Source organism: Etheostoma cragini, chromosome 4, assembly GCF_013103735.1.
Source record: "Etheostoma cragini isolate CJK2018 chromosome 4, CSU_Ecrag_1.0, whole genome shotgun sequence".
Classification (NCBI taxonomy): Eukaryota; Metazoa; Chordata; class Actinopteri; order Perciformes; family Percidae; genus Etheostoma; species Etheostoma cragini.
Window position 1 is genome coordinate 21,110,125 of NC_048410.1, and position 20,133 is coordinate 21,130,257.

The following is a 20,133-nucleotide window of genomic DNA, read 5'->3' on the forward strand; positions in this document are numbered from 1 at the left end:
ATGTGATTGGCTGCTTAGAAATTAAGTGTTAACAAGCAGTTGGACAGGTGTACCTAATAAAGTGGCCGGTGAGTGTAGCTTTCATCACATACGTGATGTAAGGGTATTTTGCAAATACGTATCATTTACAAATGATATATACACCGAGGATGTCTGGTCTATGGTCTATGGTCTAAGGTGACCAGGCGTCATCGGATTTAGGGGACAGTCCACGTTTTTGGTTGTCCGTTCCTTTACTTAAATACAGAAGAAAAAAATTACTTCTGTCCCTGTTCTGTTTTTAAAGAAACAATATTAGGTTTTTCAATCAGATTGATAGTCAAACTGGAAATGTCCCCGTTTTTCTCCCTTTTTGGGGATTATGTTCCCAGTTTTGATCTCGGACGTCTGGTGAATTTATATCAAATCTGAATATTCTATTACTGTTAAGCTCACAATGCCTATTTAAATACGCCTAAACATGTGTCCTGTTTCATAGCTACATGTATGACCTTTTTAGCAAAAAAAACATGAAAATCAGTTTTGTATTCAGTGAGATTGATTAATTAAACGCGCTAACAGCTCATTTCACCTGCCAAACACATTACACTGAGCGGAGCGGGTGACTGGTCCAAGATGGCGGCCCCACGTCTCGTCAGCGCCAGTAGGCAGTAGCGGTCGATGCGTTGTCTAATCTTTATATGTATATGCGCTCAGCCATCACTGGAAAAGTGCTTCTAATTGACTTCACTGGTCTCCGTCGAGGTCTGTGGCATCGCTGTGTCCATTTCTTATACTGTCTATGCTTCGGATTTCTACTCTGTGATTTTAGACATGGCGAAGAAAAGGATTGTCACATGCAAAAATCTCTGTATGCATATCACAGGGAAGTGGGGGTGCAAGAGGATTTTCTGCAAAAAGATGTGAGGAGATTTTGCCCTGAAAATAGCTCAAACTTGATGAGACCATAGACTGTATGTTTATTAATATTTACGGTCGATGAGACCTTAGATGATGAGGGTATGGACAACACCACGCCGCAGTTAGCGTCTGATTCTAAAGTTGAAGGGAACTAGTTTCCCACCTTCCTGAGCGACTGATCCTCCGTTTTTTTGCTCCTCTTAACATAAATAAAACGTAAATATAGATAAATATGGCTATGAAATACATCCTGAAATGAAGAAATGAGGCAATACACATAAAGATATAAACAAGTCAATTTAGTTATATTAGCCTAAATATATGTTTTACTTTTATTTGTTTCAGGGCACTTTATGTTATATGTAATGTTGCACATTTATTGCCTTATTTGCATGTTGTATTTAAATTAAGTTTGATCTCTTACAGACTCAGACTAAAAACAATTAGCTTGCCTTCCTGGCTTTATTCACCATTATTCAAAGGTGGTGACCCAAACATTTTGAATAACTACAGGCCAATTTCAAAACTTTGCATCTTATCAAAAATTTTAATGTAAAAACGAAACTTGTATCTGCAACATTTACACCCATTCTGGATTATGGTGACCTCATTTATATGAATGCCCCAACCCAAGTATTGAAACTACTGGACTCTGTTTATCATGCCGCATTGAGGTTTATTACAAACTGTAAGCCTCGCACACACCACTGTGAACTTTACACACGTGTGGGCTGGCCAGCATTGGAGAATCGTAGACTCAATCATTGGTATATGTTCATTTATAAGGGTATTCTGCGTCTGCTCCCCTCATATCTGTGTGAATATATTCAACCAAAAGCGGATAGACTGTATTTTTTACGCTCACAAGACTTACTGCTACTGTCTGTACCAAGTGTCCGCACAGAAGTTGGTAAGGTGGCATTTCACTATTCTGCCCCCACAACATGGAACAATTTACAAAAGTTCTGGAAATTGAAGGAAGTGGTTGCAATTGGTCAGTTTAAACTATTGCTCAAAGGTTTGGAAATGAAATCTATGGTCTGTAAATGTTTTAAATAGTTTTATGAAATTGTTATGAAATTGTTATGTAATTTTCTGTAATGTATGGAATTGTTGTGATCTGTGCCGCTGTCTTGGCCAGGACTCCCTTGAAAAAGAGATTAGTAATCTCAATGGTATTTTCCTGGTTAAATAAAGGTCAAATAAAAAAAATTAAAAAATGGTGCATCAACCCATATCACTATCTGCCAAAGAAATAAAACCTTGATACACCCATGAATAAAACACGAGCTTGGCAGATTAGTTTGATACCCAGCTGACATTTCGTCAGCTTAGACTCAGCACCTGATCCCGAACCACCTGGGACTCTCCGCCGGATCAGCAAACTCAACGGCAGCAGCAGAAGGTTTGCTGAGATCAGACCTTGGCGCTGTAACAGTAACGTTAATGTAACAGTAACGTTAATGTAACAGTAACGTCAACGTAACAGTAACATTAATGTAACAGTAACGTTAATGTAACAGTAACGTTAATGTAACAGTAACGTTAATGTAACAGTAACGTCAACGTAACAGTAACATTAATGTAACAGTAATGTTAATGTAACAGTAACGTTAATGTAACAGTAACGTCAACGTAACAGTAACGTTAATGTAACCGTAACGTTCCAGCCGTGAACTGAAAGTCTTCTATTTCCTGAGCTGGTGTCGACACTTTTCGCTGGGAAGTTGTCTCTCAGTGGGGGGAGATCATCTGACAAATTTGTATTACTCATTAAAGCCTCCTCTATATAAGTTCAAGTCCAGGTTAAAAAATACTGAAACACCATTAGTTATGCTAATTAACACATATTTAATTAGACAATGCCCCAGTCATTTGCATAACTAAACATAGATGTTCAGAATACTTGTGATACAAGAGGTTATTGTCTTAATGTAAACCATCAAGTGGGGAAGTTCAAATGAGATTTACTATATGTTAGTTCAAATATTTTCCCTATTCACTTCTAGTGTTTCTTAAAAATAGGATGCAATTTGGCGAGTAGCAGTTGATTTCCATCCCTGTTCACGTACAAGGTAGTAGGAAGTAGTTTGACACACAAGCCCACTGCATCATGTTGAAATCTATTTATTTGGGATGTTGAGTTGAAGACAGATCCTCCCAATTTAATACAGTTGTCTTAATGAAAACCTTACCTTTGTTATATTATCTTGTGTCTTTTAATTTTGTTTGACAACCAAGCTCAGCATTTGTCAGATATCTAAAATCTACTAAAATCTACAGTCACATCTCATCAAATGTTCAATTGATTTGCTATACATGTATTCGGTACATATTTTTTGTTCTGTTTATATTTGTCATATTTGTCATAATTTTCGTTATTTTCTTATTTACTTGCAGGGCTTTTTCTTTTTTTAATCCTTATTGTAACATATTTTGATATTTATGCTGTTCACGCTGCTAACATCATTGCTTCTTCTTCTGTGATCCTTTTTTTGGTTTTGTCTAGCCTCAAATGGTTGTTAGAGTTGTTTGTCCTCTTTATTAGGTATTTTGAATTTAAAGTAACTTATTTTTTTGTGTTAATTCGTTAGTAAACTACATATACAGATTGTTGTTAGTAATGATCAGAAGCTGTATCTCCGTCATATCTGTTAACGCACAGTGGTAAAAACAATTCTTCCTCTTTGGATAATATCACACAGTGTACACATGCTGCGTGTTGACTCACATGCAAGGTCTTTAACAGTACAAACCTTGATTTGTTTGTCCCCTCAGTCCTTCCAACAACTGACACAGATACAATATTGCCATGTTGTTTGGCTTTTTCACAAGTGTTGAACTCAAAGCCTTTGACGGACAGATAGAGCACACAAAAACACTGCCAAGTGTTTTAACACAGGCAGGAGTATCTTTGGTTTCTCAATCACACTCTTTGCTTTGGAGACCTGCCAAGGGTCACTTATCTGAAATGTGTGTGGTGAACTCAAAACAAGTGTCATGTGTGGGTCTTGTGGGTACAATGATGTGAAGACGAGGGATTTGGAAGATCTGAGGGATGAACTGGAGATGCACTAAGAAAAGGTTTCCTATTATGCCCAGGTGGAGTGTTAGAAAATCTCGTCTTGTCTTGGATGAAGAAGACTCTGGATTTTAAGACCTCAACTGCAGGGATTTTGCTAAATTGCCTGTGCATTGTCTAATTCATGCCTATGTGTTAAAACTTGCAAATGCAACCAATAACTTGACTCATATCTATTTTGACCTTTTTTACCATAAACCTATCCTGGTCCTACCAGACTCTCGTACAGTTCAGCTGTACAGAGGGTCTGGTCTCTCTCCATTGATTGAAGTGTTAACTTCCTTGAAGGCGGGTACTCTGTTGAAGTTTAAAACTATTGGATCTGCCAGAACCAATCATGTAACCAATTGGTTACTGTTGGCTATTGGATACTGGAAATGTTGGTTACTGGAAATGTTACTATTTCAGCCACTCCGTCTGTTTGCTGATTGGACAGGTTACAATTTGGCCGGAAAAAACTCAAGAATATACCACAAAACCAGGGGGTGTACTGAGGCAAAATGAAAATTGAGTGGAAGTACGTAGGAGGGCGGAGCCAGGTTCCCGTAAATCCCCCTCTCCCTGCCACCTTTACACATACTCCCAAGAAAGTGAATGCGGGACACTGGAGAAGAACCTCTGGCTGTCTAACACAAATCTGGTCTTGTCTTGGTCTAGCCTTGCCTCGGTCTTGGTCTTGACTCGGTCTCAAGCCCTAAGTGTCTCGGTCTTGTCTCGTTCTCGATCCACTCTGGCGCTGGTGATGACTTGGTCTCGGTTTAGCTGGTCTTGACCACAACACTGGTAGGCTGATATAAAGAAAATAATTTTGCCTGGCGTTTCTAGTAAAGCAACACAATAAATGAAAAAATTTGAATCACAAATGAAACATGAATTAAAAGTCTGACTTGATCATCTCAAGGATTAATAATAATAGAAGTTATTACAGCAAAGCTGTGTTGTTGCAACGGAACCAGCAGCCATCTCTGCTGCTGAGTGACTTGTTGACTGAGCAGCACAAAAACAAAGTGTGTGTGATTGTGTGTGTGTGTGTTTGTCAAAAAATGTTTAAAGTAGTAGCAATACTTTGGTAATATAGCAGTATCACCAAAATGTACTTAAAGTATCAAAAGGCTGGATGACAAATTTGAATTGCATTATACATTGCTGGGTATTCATGCTGAAACAATGTGTCATATTTTATGAACGGGTCCTTATAAACTGAACTTCATAAGCTCATAATATCTTTAGCATGTAAAATCATCACAAGTTAAGTAACTAGTAACTTTAGCTTTCAAATAAATAAAGTGGAGTAGAAAAGTAAAGTGGCATAAAATGGAAGTACTCAAGTAAAGTACCTAAAAAGATTCATTATACCTACGTGAATACTTACTATCTATATGCTATACTGACATTGTCTGGTGTGGGTATGTTTTTGTTTTTGCTGTTGTTCTGGGAATGCGGGATCTTGTTTTTGGCTAATACAGCTATTGAAGCATCCCCAGTCCGTTCATCGACAGAACGTCAAACTAAAGGCCCACGGGCCAAATGCGGCCCCTTGTATTTTTCCACGTATTTTGTTGTTTGTGGCGTTTTTTTCTATGATGGCTAAGTAATTTTTTTTGCTGACTTCATGTCAATCAATCTGCAGGTGAGAAAGCGATAATAAACATGCAATATTAGTCAAAGATTTTTAAACTTTTCAAAATAAAAGCATGTCAATAAACTAAACATGTCTGGCACTGTATGTGATTCTTGATTCCCGCGTGGCCATTAGTGAAGCTGAGTTTGACACTACTGATCTACAGTTAGACGTCTGTCCTGTGGGATGAAACACATCTATCGGAATCCCATACAGTTTACACATAGAAGCACATGCCCACACAACCCTCCAACTCCCTGACAACATTGATTAATGTCATGTCATTTCTAGTCCACGCCTTACAGCAAAGTACTAAGTGTCTCTAAAGCTATAATGTTTTGGATTCCAAACATCTGGCACCTCTCAGTGGTAGAATAAAAAACACACTGGGGCAGACAGTGACTGCATTTACATGGACAGTAGTCTCCTGTGTTGATGAATAATATCATATGAAGACAGACCCTCGGTGATGTGGACACCAAGGTAGTTCATACTCGTTGGCATAACAGTAAACTTGTTATTGAAAGCAGTTGTTTTGATGGTGATCATTAATAATCTTTATCAGGGACGTAACAGATGTTGTCACGTTTCTGGGTTCTTGTGTTAGGTTAAAACTATGGGCTATTTTTCAGCCAGTAACTATTTTCTGGGTTATAGAGCTCATATTTTGACCAAGTTCCTGGGTTTGTTAAGTATCTGGGTTATTTTTCAAAGAGTAACCCGTGTTCTGGGTTAGAGGGTTGGCTTTCTCTCTCCCCCTCTATATAATGTATTTTTTTGTTGGAGGGGTGTATTTTATGGAGTTATTATATCATTATGTAAACATAGTTTATAATACCACAATCACACTTCTTTGTTGTGTACATTATGATAAATCAGTTTCACCATTTGTAGGGGAAATAAAGTGACACCCCGTCTAAACATGGATTAACTAAGATATACATGTAGAATAAATAAGTTCATACTGTATGTTACACCCTTGTCCCTATAACATACACATTAGTCTGCCAGAAAGGAAGAGGAAGAAGAGACACCTCCTTCCCCCTCCTCCCCCTTAGAAGAAGAATGCCGCTATTTTCTTTGTAATATTGTTATTGACCTAAAATAGGAAAAAAAGAAAACAAATAGGTCCAAGTGTGTGTTTGTATTATATAGATTTTAATTTAATGCAATACAAATTTAAAAGTGCTTAAAGTGTGTAATATAACGTAAAATGAAGTTTTATTTTCTGAAATAAAGCATACTGGCATAGCAACCCAAGTTAGGTAATTTGCCACCCAACTCCTGGTTTAAAAAAAGGAACTACTTTCTTTGCAACATGTTGGTGTGAGGGTTAGCACTGTGGACCTCCTCAAGATAAGGTTCTTGGTTCAAATTCAGGGTAGGGATTGTGTTACTTTAACCCAATATTTTGGTCAGTTATTTAACACAAAAATTGGGTTATATTAACTACAATGTTGTGTTTTTTAATCTGACATTTGAGTCAAGTATTTAACCCAGAAGTTGGGTAAAAAAAAAGAACCCAATTTTCTGGGTTGAAATAACCCAGAAATTAGTTGGTCCCTTTTTAACCCTGGAGTTTTTAGTGTGTAGGCAGTAGTGAACAAATAAACAAAGACGTACTTTATAAGTGATGAGTGAAAGTCTGTGTTTGACTGTCTTTGACGCTGTTAGTTTTGTGTGGGAGAAGCTACACCTTAATCATTCATATTGGTTTAGGTTTTGTTACTTCCTGTAATACCAGCAGAGCTCTACCCAACTTCAACCTGAGCAGAAGTCTGATCAACCCCAATGTGCAGACATGTGCATTATTTGAGTGTTGTGTGGTAAAGCTAAACAAACCGCGGTGTAAAACCTTTAGGGGTGGATGTATTTCTGATTAAATTCAGGATAAAGTTTAAAGTTCCTTTATGGCCTATAAAGCTTTGCATGGTATGGCACCTGCTTCTATCTCTGACCTGCTCCATCCGTACACTATTAACAGGTTTTGCATGAAGTATAAATTATCACCCAATTCTGTGTTACCACTTTTATCCAACTTCATTCCAACTAGTTTTACACTTATTTATATTTTTCATTCCTCGTCAACAAACCTAATTTAAATTAAATTCTACCTAATTTCTGAGTAAAATGAGCAGAAACCATTATTTGTTTTGGATTAATGGCTGGTTGTGACACTTTTTAGCCAGGATATCCTTGTTTAAAATAATTGTGTGTGTGTGTGCACACATGTGCATATTTATGTCAGGAAAGCAAAATAGTGTGATATATTGCAGGTCTCAGCTGTTTGTGTGTGTGTGTGTGTGTGTGTGTGTGTGTGTGTGTATGTGGTCTTGAGTGTGCACACATGCGTGTGTGTGTGTGTAAAGTACAGTAGTGTGAGCATTGCCCTGTGCACCAGATGTGTTTGAGAGCATGTGTGTGTGTGTGTGTGTGTGTGTTTATCTGCTTACAATCATAATGATCCATTGCCCAATTCCAATTTCACTATTGTACAACAATTATCCATTACATGAAGTAGTTCACAGCTGCTGTTTGTATGATTATTTCTGATAAAGAAACTTTAAAAACGGGTCCAATTCGACCCGAAGACAAGCACTGATACAGATGAACTTAACAGGAACATCACAGTAGCCGATCAGGATTATTTTAGGTCTACAGGTGTTTTTCCAACTGTAAAACCGTCACCTTGGCCAGCGTTACAATCCATAGAGGAGCCTGTGTTTCGGTGTGTGAGAAGACGTAGCTGAACCCCAGTTTCTTGTACAGGGCCACAGCAGCGGTTTGAACAGAGGTGGTTCTCAGCACCACCTTAGAGAAGCCTCGTTCCTTACAGAAGTCAATCACAGTCTGAGTCATCCTGAAGCCCAGGCCTACTCGTCTGCACGCTGGTGAGATGATCATCCTGAACAGTTCCCCATGTCTTTCTTTCCCACTTTGTTTGGCCACTACAGCCACCATACCTACGATCTGGGCCCTCCCATCAACCTCAGCCTCTGCCACCCAGAAACAGTCATCCGGTCTGCTCAGATAGTTCCCAGGGATGTCCTGCATGTCTGTCCGGAGTTTCTCCCTGACGTAGCTGGCATAATGCTCATGACAGCAGAAGTACACAAGGCCCACCCAAGCTCCCGGTAACACCACAGCCCCCAACACGGAGCCGAGCAGGCAGCCAGTGACACCCAGAGCCAAGGTGATGGCCAGGTAGAGACGGCTGGTCATGGCATTGTGAAAACATGGACCGATGTGTTCCAGAATGCCAACTCTGAACAGGGCGAGCACGGGGTCCTTGTCTGAGGGACGGTACCGGCGGATCACCAGCTTCATGACCAGAAGGAACTGGAAGGAAATACAATAAAGGATTCACACCCTACAATAAATCATTGGAGTGTGTTCATTCATTTTGGGGGGGGCCAGATGTTGCTGCACAAATTTCATCCGTGTCACTTACTGAAGCCTGTGTTTGTTGGTTTATCTGAAGAAGACACTGTATGTGTAAAGTGTGTAAATAATATATGTTTAAAATTACCTGAAATCCAACTCAAAAACTCCCAAAAATCAAATGAGTAAGATGTGAACATAGAAACAGCTTGACATAAGTGCATTCTTGTAGTTTATTTGACAGAAAATGTATTACCTATTTAAGTCAAATAACAAGTAAAACTACCAAACATTCACTAGTTCCAGTTTATCAAATGTAAGGATTTACTCCTTTCAGCTTTGTTGTTTCCAGCTGAGTATTTTCAGATTAGAAACAGAACATGATTTATTAAGAGCTCATCTTGGGCTCTGGGACATTTGAATGAACATTTTGGGCTATTTTTTGGCATTTGTTTTAGACTAAACAACTCAAATCAATTTGTCAAAACATCGGCACTAGATTACCAGATCAACAGAGTAAACATTGTAATCTAATAATTTGTCACAGCTGTTTTGCTTCCATGCTGTGTCTCAGAAAAGCCACGACCCTCATCTTTCACCGATTTACTATCACATAACGTTAGCAGTGGCGGTTCTAGGCAAAATTTACTAGGGGTAAACAAATGATATTTAAAGATTATAAACTTTATTTTACTTTAAAAACATTTAAATATTTATTTTGTACAAGAGTGCAAACAGGTGCAAGAGAGGTAGGACCATAAAAATACAAAATGTCTACATGCATAGCAATATGTAGAGTCCAGCATGACAGAATACTCAAGCCGTGGATGAATATTATAGAAGTTTGGCCTGAAGCTCCGTCTCCTGTCCCCCATCAAAATGGTTGGGAATATATTCAAGTTGGGCTGTCCTGGTAGCTGCATCATTCTGTGGAAAGACGCACAGTAAACATAGGGAACAACTAAAACATTGATTTACTTACTTATTGTGCTGTGCATCAGTTTTAATTCCAAAGGCCAAGGGAACTTTATCAGGATGCTTTGTATCCTGATCCATGAAATAACTGGCCTTTAATAATAAACATCTGCTTGCCTCTATGAGAATTTAACATAGGGGGATGAATACTTATGCCCCCTGTATTTTAAGGAAGAAAATGTATTTATTTACAATATATTATTCATTCAAAAAAATAAATTTAAGGACACACAATAGACCTACAATGACATTGTAATTGCACTGCTTTGCAAATAGATAGATAGATAGATAGATAGATAGATAGATAGATAGATAGATAGATAGATAGATAGATAGATAGATAGATAGATAGATATTAATCCAAATAAAATGGGAAATTATAGAGTTACAGCAGCAAAATCAGTCAGACAGCACAGAATATAAAAAATATAAAAATGCTAGGATACAATATACAGACATACAATATACAGTAAATAAATTAGAAATACTAAGTACCTTCTTCATTACAAACCTGATGGTGCAGTACTTAATCCACATAGATCCACTTGCTGTCCCTCTGGCTGTTCCTTTCTCTGTCCCTGTCTGTTTTCATCCTCCTCACCCTCTTCTTCATCCTCCTCACCCTCTGGAATATCCCTCTCTCTATCAGAGGCCTCACTTTCATCACATGCCCCTCTCTTCAAACTAACATTTCCTTTGGGGTGAATGAATGAATGAATGAATGAGTGAGTGAGTGAGTGAGTGAGTGAGTGAGTGAGGATTCTGACATTTAGATATTTGCTTCTGCTCCGATCAGTTTGCTCAGCTGTGATTAGGTTGTAAACATATGGAGACCAGAGCTTTACTAACTGGATTTCCTGCTCAGTGTGAGGAACCAAAGGAACTCGGTTATGCGCAGGAACTTACGAGATGAAATAGTTTTGCTTACCTTGGATTCTTGCAACAGGAGAAACCAGAGCATCTCTCTCCAGGAGTAGCGTCGCAGTCACCTAGCAGCACCACATGAGGGCGTAGCAGGCAGCCTTTGGGTGCCTGGGTGCGCCGCTCTAATTTACCCGCGTAGAACGTAGCGTCGCGAATTAGTTCCGCTTTTGGTGCTCGCGTGTAAAAGCCACGGACCGGTAATGTATATCAATACACAGTCTGTAGTCAAATCAGAATCAGCTTTATTTGCCAGCTATGAGGACACATACGAGGAATTTTGCTTTGGATCATCATTGCTCACAATGAGCTTACACATACAAAACAACCAAACAATGGATACACACTAAAGTATACACACTCTAAACAGAAACAATATAGACAGGTTGAGGCAATAGTGCAACAAAGAGTGCAAACTATGCAGGCGTCAATTATGATAGTTATTATTTTAATTATGGACTATAGTGCAAAAGGTGCTGCAATAAACAGTATTATGTTATTATATTACAATATGAACAGTATGAACAGCTCTGAAATAGAAAATGAGAATGGTGAATAGATAATAAGTGGAACCAGTAAACAGGGGCTGGTTAGAGACAGTGTTGCTGTTTTTATTTGGACATAATTGGGGGGGGGGGGGAGAGAGGGGTGGCCAGCAGCATTTCTAGGGAGACACGGCCCCCCCAACCCTCAGTGTAGAACCACCATTGAACGTTAGAGTTGAACAGTGACTTCATGACAGCCGTTTTCTGATTCTACTTGCATTTTTCAACAACATGTAATAAAGCCGCTGCCAGTGTTGTTATGAAGAGATATGATAAACTGTACAGAGCCAACAGTTTGTAGTTAGTTCTTACGGTGTTATAAACACTCTCCTGTGCTCGCCTGAACTGTTAGCCGACTGGTAACATGGCCACGGCTGTAAAGGCACCAAAACCTGTTACTTTAAGTTTCTTATGTTGAGCTTATGTAACAAAATACTCAACGTTAGCTAACTTAACTTTAGTAGCTTGCCCTACAAGCCTGCCATTAACTCTATTTTGCAGAAACATCTTTGAATTGTCTTTAACTGTCTATGGTTGTAGCCTAGGCCTACTAACCAAAGACAGTAGGTTTAAAAAATAAATAGTGAAGTGTCCGTTCAAAACGTGGCTGCTGCTTGGCATCACACAGTCGACACAGCGCTTTCTACAATCTAACAAACTCTCTCTCTCTTTATTTATCCGTTCTTCAATACAAGTTTCTAGCGTACGAAGCTCCCGAATGCAAATTTGAGTTTTCTAGGAAGGCGAAGGCATGTCCCTTCCTAGTCTGCCTAACTCTGCCTCTGATTGGCTTACCCTGATAATTTTACCCCAACCCTAACAAATCTCACTCCGTATGCCTAAACCTAACCAATCCAAACTGTAGGCTACCAGGCTGGGACATTCCCATACAAGTATAGATCAATCATTTAGTCAGTCAGTCATTTTTTAAGCAGTAACTATATGGGTAAGCTTCACAATGGAGCCGAAACAAAAAGCCATCTAAAATAGCCTACTTATGTGGAAGTGGATTAACTACAGTAGACTTACAACAGTAGCCTATGAGGTAACTATGCAAAGCCTTGCCCACCTTTGTTCTGGTTTAAATAGGCTACTGTAATATGGTTAAACATGGTGCTTGTTACATTGTTCACATTCAACACCCTCCACTGTAAAGCTAGCAGAGTCGCCGTGTCTCCACTTCTAATGAAGAAATTCCCACTAAACTTATTACATTTCACTAAAGAACAGTCACACAGTAAGAGGCAGGTTTCAAAAGAAAAATGTTGTTTCTCATCCCAGTAAACTGGAGTGAGAGGTTATCTACTTTATAACTAACCTGCCAAACCCAACAGATTGGCACTTCTCTGTTATGACTTAGATAGAATGACAAGACAATACACTTCCTTGGGTCTTAATACACACACCAAGTGTAAAGTCGATCAGATGAACGAAAATCAAAGGAGAGACAGACAGGCAGACAGAAAGAGACTCCTTCAATGGAAATGGTAAGAATCAATTCTCCACAAAACACACTAATGTTTTATTAATGTGTCGGCCCGCTACAATATAACATCACTTTAAAAGATTGACACTGTTAACTTACGTTACTCAGACAACTTGTGAAACTGGTCCTTGCCTGGGATCAGGACAGTCCAACATAGAGGCTTCAATGACTGTACATGAGAGGAAACACGACGACAAGCCTTTTTGAAAATTACCTTTACCGGGGTGAAGTCCATGTAAGGACGGTGTTGAGAAAGAAGTGATCTTGAAAGACTTTTTTTGATTTTTATGTTGGGTCGAAGTACAACGCCAACAGATGGCGATTACATGCTGCATTCCTGCCCCTGCACTTGAGAGCTTTGCCATAGAACCGAAGGGGCTGAAAGAGTGCCCTTAATAACCTAAATCTGCTTCTTGTTTAGTTTTCATTTCTGTCTGAGCTTTGAGAAGTACCATGGCAGCCTTCACAATGAGTTTGTTTTTTATCATATCTCTGTCATTTCACATCTGATTGACCCAAGGTTCAGTGCTTTGAGGTTCAAATCACCCTTATGGGTATACCTGGTACAGCTGTCTTGTTTAATTGTTGTCTGTCTTGTGTATCTGTATCTTGTTCTTTTTTTGGGGGACTGTGAGTCTATTAATGAACGCTATCTATCTCCCTACACTGAAAAAGTAGCAAAAGCCACTTGCAGAGTCTGTGCAGAAATGTTAATAATTGTGGGGACATAGTGTAAACCACTATATATAGGCCTGTTATCACCCATTTTGATTGTTATGACTCAATCTTATCTACAATATAGTACCAATGAACAACTGATATATCCCATTCAGTCAGGTGATAACATTCCCAGTGGGTGCATATTCCTGTGTTCTAAATCTTACTTAAGCAAAAATGGATAACTTTTATGTGGAAAAAAATATGCTGTATGTAAAGTGCTATTCATTCCAGTCTGGTTGATTTTGAGTTTTTATTGAAGCGGACAATTAAATTCTGCTGAGAGTGTAGCAGTTTGGAGCATAGAAAGGGGCTTAAAGAGTGCTAAATACGAGTGTTATAGACAGTGAGTGAATACAGGTATATTCATACTGAACATTAAAGCATGTAAACATGTTCTGGTAGAAACCCCAAATCCAAGTAGAACCTGAAAATAAGCATGATATAGGACATTTAAAGTATCAAAACCTACTCATGAGGCCAAAAAAAGGCTCCTGTGAGTCTTATATATAAGCATGTACTTTTCTTATACATGAAACTCCACCAGGGACGAACACAAGTCTCTGAGCTAGAGTCCAATTCAAGTCTCAAGTCTCTGAGCTAGAGTCCAAGTCAAGTCTCAAGTCTCTGAGCTAGAGTCCAAGTCAAGTCTCAAGTCTCTGAGATAGAGTCCAAGTCAAGTCTCAAGTTTCTGAGGTAGAGTCCAAGTCAAGTCTCAAGTCTCTGAGGTAGAGTCCAAGTCAAGTCTCAAGTCTCTGAGGTAGAGTCCAAGTCAAGTCTCAAGTCTCTGATCTGGAGTCCAATTCAAGTCTCAAGTCTCTGAGCTAGAGTCCAAGTCAAGTCTCTGAGCTAGAGTCCAAGTCAAGTCTCAAGTCTCTGAGCTAGAGTCCAAGTCAAGTCTCAAGTCTCTGAGCTAGAGTCCAATTCAAGTCTCAAGTCTCTGAGCTAGAGTCCAAATCAAGCCTCAAGTCTCTGAGGTAGAGTCCAAGTCAAGTCTCAAGTCTCTGAGCTAGAGTCCAAGTCAAGTCTCAAGTACATCATAGTTATGAGTGTTGTATCACATGCTGTGTTCCACCCAGACTGCTCGGAACACTGTCTATCTACATGTAAGGAAATACTCCTGGTTGTGTTTGTTTGTGTAAACTACATTATTTGACTAATGCTAAGAAATCACATGGAGATTCTGCAAACAGTGCCTCTAAATACACTGCAACTCTATAATGAGCTCAAAGGTTAACACCACAACAATCTGAACAACAACAAAAAAAACATTTGGAGTGAACCATAGATCCCACAATATTAAGAGCTTTGATATTCATTACAGTAATATAACACTATTGCAAAAGTTACTTAACTAAATGGCACCCTCTACTGCTGATCATCAACCTCCACCTTCCTGATTTCACCCGCTGTGGTGTCTGCACAAGGGCTGTGTAAAATGTTAGTGTGAGTGGTTGGATATGGTTTTCTTTCAGCCACAACATATTGTATAACATTTTTGATCATTCCTCTTGTGCGGGTGTACACTAAAGTTTTTTTTGTGGTTTCAGTGAAGTATTATTAATGCAAAAGCTTAAAGCACTGATACAGAGGAATACAAATGAAACACGTCAGTAGCTAATTAAGATTATGTCAGGTGTTTTTCCATTTTAAAAATTGACACCTTAGCCACCATTTTAAACCAAACAGAACCCAGTGTTTCGGTGTGTGAGAGGACGTAGCTGAACCCCAGTTTGGTGTACAGGGCTACAGCAGCGGTCTGCACAGAGCTGGTCTTCAGCACCACCTTGGAGAAGCCTCGTTCCTTACAGAAGTCAATCACAGTCTGAGTCATCCTGAAGCCCAGGCCTACTCGTCTGCACGCTGGTGAGATGACCATCCTGAACAGTTCCCCATGTCTTTCTTTCCCACTTTGTTTGGCCACTACAGCCACCATACCTACGATCTGGGCCCTCCCATCAACCTCAGCCTCTGCCACCCAGAAACAGTCATCCGGGCTGCTCAGATAGTTCCCAGGGATGTCCTGCATGTCTGTCCGGAGTTTCTCCCTGACGTAGCTGGCATAATGCTCATGACAGCAGAAGTACACAAGGCCCACCCAAGCTCCCGGTAACACCACAGCCCCCAACACGGAGCCGAGCAGGCAGCCAGTGACACCCAGAGCCAGGGTGATGGCCAGGTAGAGACGGCTGGTCATGGCATTGTGAAAACATGGACGGATGTGCTCACGGATGCCGATGCTGTACAGGGCGAGTACTGCGTCCTTATCTGAGGGACGGTATTGGCGGATCATCAGCTGCATGACCAGAAGGAACTGGAGGGAAATAAAATAAAGGATTCACATCCTACATCTGTGTTGCACTTAAGCTCAATCCTCAAATGTTCTTTAGGACAGTCATAATGTTGCATGATTGCACTGAAATTCTGAGTGACATAATTATGTACAGAGAACTAGGACTTAAATCGATAGTTTTGATATTTTGACATGAAGTTAACTTGCATTGGGTTCTTACCCATAATTAGTGTATTGCTTACAGTAGATGTCAGTCGGCACACCTCCAGTTGGGAGAAACCGACTCCAAAGCCAAAAAAACAATATCAGCTTAAGTGTACAGTATATTCTGAATATTTGACTGCTTTGCCTAGCCAATTAAATTTATATTGTTATATTATATAATAGGTGGCAGTAGCTCAGTCTGTAGGGAGTTGGGTTGGGAACCAGAGGGTCACTGGTTCAAGTCCCTGTATGGACCAAAAAGTAGGGAGTGTGGATTGGTGGCTGGAGAGATGCCACTTCACCTCCTGGGCACTGTAAGGTGCTGTTGGCAGCCCACTCACTCTGACATCTCTCCATTAGTGCATGTATAGATCCTGAGCATGTCTGTGTGTGTAGTTTAGGACTATGTGTAAGCTAACAAAGTGTGGACACAGAGTGTAAATTGTAATTTCCCCATAGGGGATCAATAAACAGATTAAAAAATAAAAACAATAGGGCCTGAGCGCAGACAGCAGCAAAGGTCCAATTGAAAGAGTTATTTCTTCTTTCTTTTTTCCTCAAATTAATCACTTTTTTTAGGGGCTTAACACACTCAAAGACTCACTAAAATTGGCGGGCACATCAACTCTGGTTTTGGGAATAGGTACACAAAATGCCCCCTCGCTAATGCCCCCTACAAAGTAAAAAAAAAAAATGGAGCCCCTGCAGTGAATTTGTACATATGTAGCATGTCAAGACGTACAAAAAAGCTCATTGGCGCCATACTCTAAACAGGAAGTCCTCGATTTTGAATTGAAAAGTTCAAAATAAGTGTGATTGTGGTCATTTCCACATGTTGTACTTAAACAAATTCCTCCTAGAGATTTAATCTGATGGACTTCAAATTTGGTCTGTACTCTTAATCTTAAAACCTTAGGGATGAAAATGTATTAAAAGAAAAACTTTTAAAAGATAAAAACTTTACCTTTTATCGAGGTATTGATGCTTCTGAGCTGAAAATGTCCCTGGATTTTGTCTCAAAAATGTGGTCACCTTACTGCCAGCTATAAAATACGTAGTGCAGTGTCCGTTCAAAACTTGGCTGTTGCTTGGCCTCTGGTATTGCTGCTCGCACGCTGAACCGCTCATCCAAATAACACCATAGTCGACACAGCGCTTTCTACAATCTAACAAACCTGCTCTCTCTTTCTTTATCTGTTCTTCAATGAAATTTTTGTACTTCACGGAGTTCCCAAATGCAAATTTGAGTTTTCTAGGAAGGGGAAGAAAGGCCTGCCCTAGTCTGCCTAACTCTGCCTCTGATTGGTTTACCCTGATAGTCTCACCTCAACCCTAACTAATCTTGTACGCTCGCGACTTACAATGACTTACAAAGATAGGCTACATAACAGCTACAAGTGGATCACAGCACAGGATTTACTCTATTATACTTTATCGACAGGAATTGAACAGCAACCAGCAACCCACAAATAGTCTATAAACAAAGCATCAGGCTGTCTTTGAGATTTGAGGGTTAGGGTTAGCGCCCAAACTTTCATCCTTAACCGTTTTGCCAGCAGCGTGTTTGCATTTGAATTAAGTGCTGTGTGTTACAGAATTGCCTGAGGTCTTTTAAAGGAGCAACATATAGGTTTTAGTTTCCCTGCTGGGGAAACGGTCTCTAACATGTCACGTTTGAGCTTAAACTGTACTCTGCAAACAAAAGTGTATTGGCAATACACTAAGACAACATTGATGTTTAATTTTTGGCTGGAGGCAATTCCAGGTGCGACTCCCAATTCGCACCTGGAATTGCCTCCAGCCAAAAATTAAACATCAAGAACTTTGCTATTAAAATGTGAAAAGGTGAAGGGAAAAACCTGCAGCTGTTACCTGCATCTGTTCTGACTAAAACCTAAGGATGCAGCAAATGGCCATATGTGACTTTGACTTTTTCAAGATGCAAAGGCATTATACTGTCAGCTATTCAATCTATCAATAGATAATATCTCTCAAAGTTTGATGACACAAGGTTTAACAAAAGCCATGTATATGGACTCTTCCAGTCTCTCCACTGCTGGCTGTTCCAATTTAACGGGAGAGAGGAGCAGAAGGGGTTGGGATCGTGACCGGCCTCTGACGAGCTGTTACCACCACCATCTTCAGCCAGAAGGGACATCATTTTTTCAGCTTCTTCTTGCGTTGTCCCCCCAGCTGGAGGTGTGCCAACAGGGCTTGCTGCAGGTGAATTGGTTGTTACTAACCTCATTGCTACATATATTTTTTTAGTAAAACCAAATCTATTAAACTGCCTTGTTTTCTTTTTACAAAGGTTATTTGATGCTAACTGCAGAATAGAGTTCAAGGACTTTGGTGTGCCGATTAATTTCAGTTTAATTTCTCCTTCCAGTTTACTGTAAACAACATATAATCTACCACCATACCATAACCCTGCTTGGGTCCTTACACACCCACCAAGTGTGAAGTTGATCAGATGAACAAAAATCAAAGGAGAGACGGATAGCTAAACAGAGTGTCCTTCAATGTTAGATTTAATTATCTGCAAAACACATTAATGCTTTGGTAATGTGTCTGCTAGATAAATTATAACATAACTTAAAAAGATTGACACTGTTACTCAGACAACTTGTGAAACTGGTCCTTGCCGGGGATCAGGACTGGCCAACATTTAACTCAATAAAATTTTATTTATAGTATCAAATCATAACAAAAGCTATGTAAAGACATTTTACAGATAGAGTAGGTGTGGCACACTCAGTAATTTACAAAGACCCAACAATTTTAGCAATGTCCCCAAGACTAATCATACATATGAATAAACATGAGAGGAAACACAATGACAAGCATAAGTTAATTTTACCGGGGGGGAAGTCATGTGATGATGGTAATGACAAAGAAGTGATCTTAAAATACATATTATTTTTATGTTGGGTCCAAGTGCAGTGAAAAAGTAGCTAATGCCACTTGCAGAGTCTGTGCAGAAATGTTTATAAATGTGTGGACACCGTACAAAACCACAACTTTGAATTTCTATTGAAGTGAACAATGGAATTGTGCTGAGAGATTAGCAGTCTGGAGCATAGAAAAAGAATGTCTCTCATTTTATTTCTGTGGTATGGAGTATTGTTGATCCAAGGTTATGTGACGATGGGGGGGGGGGGGGCATTTTAATTCCAAAGGCCAAGGGAACTTTATCAGGATGCATAGTATCCTGATCCATGAAATAACTGGCCTTTAATAATAAATATCTGCCTGCCTCTATGGGAATTTAACATAGGGGTGTGTATACTTATGCCCTCTGTATTTTAAGGAAGGACATTTATTTATTTACAATACATTATTCATTCACAAAGAAAATGTGTGTCCTTAAAAGGTGGGATTCTCCTAAATCTTTGGAATTAAGCCATTAAGATCAATTTCCAAAATAAGTTTTTTTTATTCCTGTTTTTAAACAACTTTAGCATGGGTGTGTAAACTTATTCTAGCCACTGTATAATGAATTCAAAGCATTCCCAAATGGGCAAATTATCATTATTGTTGGCCAAAACAAATATTGAAGTGAACTTAGTGACTTGGTACCATTTGGGTTGTTTTTGTTAACAGTTTGTGAGATTAGTGTTGTGGCCCTTCTGGGGGTATTTCTGAACAGGAAATGAGTATATGTCTGAGAATTTCTCCAACGTGTTGTACAAGAAACAGTTGGAGCTGTTCAGGATTTTGTAAAGTTTGCCGTGATTAAACTAAGCCTTATAGTGACCACTATACTGTAGCGTAAAGAGAAGTATTTCCACTCTTGGTTCTGGGTAACCAGAGTCCAAAGTCCCATGATCTTGCGGGGCCGTGGTGGATGGATGAGATGGTAAAGTCATATGGTTCTGCCTGGATAGAGTGTCTGTATAAACCTTAAAGGTCAGCAAAGTTTGGGTTTTCACCTAATGGTTGTTGCGCCCTGATAACATGTGTGGGGCAGCGGCATCAGCTGTCCCATACTAGCAGCCTAAGGTCTGC

At 39.5% G+C, this 20,133-nt stretch overlaps 2 protein-coding genes across 5 annotated transcripts in view; both read right to left on the reverse strand.

The window, feature by feature from the left end:
- Positions 1–7,985: 7,985 nt before the first annotated feature.
- Positions 7,986–20,133, reverse strand: part of LOC117943982 (N-acetyltransferase 8-like) — a 29,115-nt gene continuing 16,967 nt past the window's right edge. Inside the window, exons 1-2 of one of the 4 annotated variants that reach the window (XM_034870473.1) lie at positions 17,090–17,111; positions 7,986–8,942 (exon numbers count right to left, since the gene is read on the reverse strand). In XM_034870473.1, the coding sequence (XP_034726364.1) occupies positions 8,259–8,930 (672 nt within the window). In that variant the 5' untranslated portion in view covers positions 8,931–8,942; positions 17,090–17,111 and the 3' untranslated portion in view covers positions 7,986–8,258. Of the gene's footprint in view, positions 8,943–11,980; positions 12,042–13,010; positions 13,103–17,089; positions 17,112–20,133 lie in introns of those variants that run through there. The other 3 variants (XM_034870472.1, XM_034870471.1, XM_034870470.1) reach the window with 3 other exon arrangements.
- Positions 14,471–17,358, reverse strand: LOC117943980 (N-acetyltransferase 8-like). The gene is made up of 2 exons (XM_034870466.1): positions 17,170–17,358; positions 14,471–15,942 (listed from the first exon to the last, which is right to left on the reverse strand). The coding sequence occupies exons 1-2, from the start codon at positions 17,251–17,253 to the stop codon at positions 15,256–15,258; spliced, it is 771 nt and encodes a 256-aa protein (XP_034726357.1). The 5' UTR covers positions 17,254–17,358; the 3' UTR covers positions 14,471–15,255.

What these genes read in the sequence shown, in the direction of transcription:
- LOC117943980 (XM_034870466.1), bottom strand. Translation starts at nt 17,253, where the DNA reads ATGAGCGGTTCAGCGTGCGAGCAGCAATACCAGAGGCCAAGCAACAGC. An exon ending in ACTGCACTACGTATTTTATA is followed by an intron (nt 15,943 to 17,169) that starts GCTGGCAGTAAG and finishes ATTTCCCTCCAG; the next exon opens with TTCCTTCTGGTCATGCAGCT.